Source organism: Poecilia reticulata, unplaced genomic scaffold, assembly GCF_000633615.1.
Source record: "Poecilia reticulata strain Guanapo unplaced genomic scaffold, Guppy_female_1.0+MT scaffold_1902, whole genome shotgun sequence".
NCBI lineage: Eukaryota > Metazoa > Chordata > Actinopteri > Cyprinodontiformes > Poeciliidae > Poecilia > Poecilia reticulata.
In genome coordinates, this window is record NW_007616631.1 from 1 (window position 1) to 1,818 (window position 1,818).

General features: G+C 37.3%; 1 protein-coding gene across 1 annotated transcript; it reads right to left on the minus strand.

Moving 5' to 3' along the window:
* Window positions 1-6: 6 nt before the first annotated feature.
* On the minus strand, window positions 7-1,781 carry LOC103461504 (glypican-6-like). Its single transcript, XM_008403790.1, has 2 exons — window positions 1,610-1,781; window positions 7-489 (listed from the first exon to the last, which is right to left on the minus strand). Exons 1-2 carry the CDS (start codon window positions 1,743-1,745, stop codon window positions 284-286), a joined length of 342 nt encoding a protein of 113 aa, XP_008402012.1. The 5' UTR covers window positions 1,746-1,781; the 3' UTR covers window positions 7-283.
* Between the last annotated feature and the right edge of the window lie 37 nt (window positions 1,782-1,818).

Consider the following 1,818-nt stretch of genomic DNA (forward strand, 5'->3'; position numbering starts at 1 on the left):
TCTGAAGCAGAGTTTGTTGTATCCGCATCAGTCTTAGAAACTGAAATGATTTCATGAAATATAAAGTCTAGGGATGGCACTGCATGATCTTTGGAAAAGTGGAAAATCGTGATGTGGATGACTACTCTCTTTCTCAGAGCAKAATCCTGCAGCATCAACGCTGGTAGGCCGAATGCTCTTTGCTCGACTGTGGCTCCAATGTGCTTGAATACAAAAACTGCCAGAGAGGAGAAAAAAGGGGGACAAAAACCCTGCAGTCCATATCTCGCTTGTTGCTCCATCATTATCTCCATTGTCGGTGCAGAGTTAGAGCTAGCAGAGCCAGCATGGTTGGCAGTGCTATGGATGGTGCATGGTGCGGGGCAGAGTCCTCCATAGGCCCGCTCCGGTCGGCTCTCACCACTGGGGTTTCGGTGGCAGTGCTGTACATGTCTGTGGTGCAGCCCTCTGTGCAGCCGCTTCCGCTGCCTGAGCCGCTGCCTTCATCACCTGATTTACAAGAGCAGAACAAAAAACAACAACAAAAAAAAAAAAAAACGTAAGAGTTCATCATTGGTAATTCAAGGTTCACCTTTGAATTTCTGAGAATAGGTCATATTCCTTGTACATGGAATATTATATTCTCTTACAAGTTTGTTAAAACTGATTTTGTACAGAACCTTTGTTTTAACATTTCCAGAGCAGTAAGCAGTAGATTTCTTGTTTTTAGTAAATAATCATAGTATCCTAGCCAGCTACATAGGGGCACTCAAGCTTTGTGTTTTCACATTTAATTTCTTTATGGTCATCCCAAGATGATCAAATGGCCAATAAGTCCATTAAGAAAAAATACATAGCAACCAAACAGCAAAATAACTTTTTAAACTCTTATGCAAAAGCACTTTTTACATTTTGCACATTTCTTCCCAGAGAATTGCAATACATGACAGATATGCATCAGTAACAATACACATACTTCAAATGTGGAGAAGGACTTTATGATTAAAAAAATATATATAGGTAACACTTTATTTGAAGGGGGGGTGAATAAGACTGTCACGACACTTTCATAAACATGACATAACACATGCCATGAACATGAATAAGCCTTCATGAATATTTATGACTGTTGTCATAAAGCATCGTTCAGTAAATTATGACACTTTTAACACAAAGTTGACATTATTCAAAATGTCTTTGTTATAACAACTTGACATTAACCAATAAATCATTACTTTTTAAACTTTACCTTTAATAACATAAAGTTACCTAATTTTTCAAAGTGCAATCAGTAATAATTTTATAACAAATTTATATCAATGTCAACTTTGTATTAAAAGTGTCATAATTTACTGAATGATGCTTTATGACAGTCATAAATATTCATGAAGGCTTATTCATGTTCATGATATGTTATGTCATGTTTATGACAGTCTTATTCACCCCCTTCAAATAAAGTGTTACCAAAATATACTTGCAATGTCTTTGTCTTACTCATGTAAGAAGTGTTTTTCAATGTTCCAACAAACAATAAAGATAAAAAAAACAAAACTATGACAGCTGCCTAAAGCAAAGCAGAAAAAGCATTCTGATTCATTCGCCTGCATTACAAAAATGGCTAACAGCTTACTTGAGTCCTGAAAGCTGATGTCATTGCCATTGTATGCGTTTCTCAGCTTGTTGGTCATCACCCTCAGAGCCATGATCTGCTGACGGATGAAGGTGTCGGGTCGTGTGATGTCAACACCCACCTCAGGGTTATTCATCTGGTTGGTTAGGCCGTCCTTTTGGACTTCAGGAAAGTATCTTTATTAAAAACACAAAACAAAACAAATTCAA

Excerpts from the sequence above, each read along its gene's own strand:
- LOC103461504 (XM_008403790.1), bottom strand. The coding sequence starts at position 1,745 with ATGAATAACCCTGAGGTGGGTGTTGACATCACACGACCCGACACCTTC. Across the intron at positions 490-1,609 it reads CATCAGCTTTCAGGACTCAA|GTGATGAAGGCAGCGGCTCA; the intron begins GTAAGCTGTTAG and ends CTTGTAAATCAG.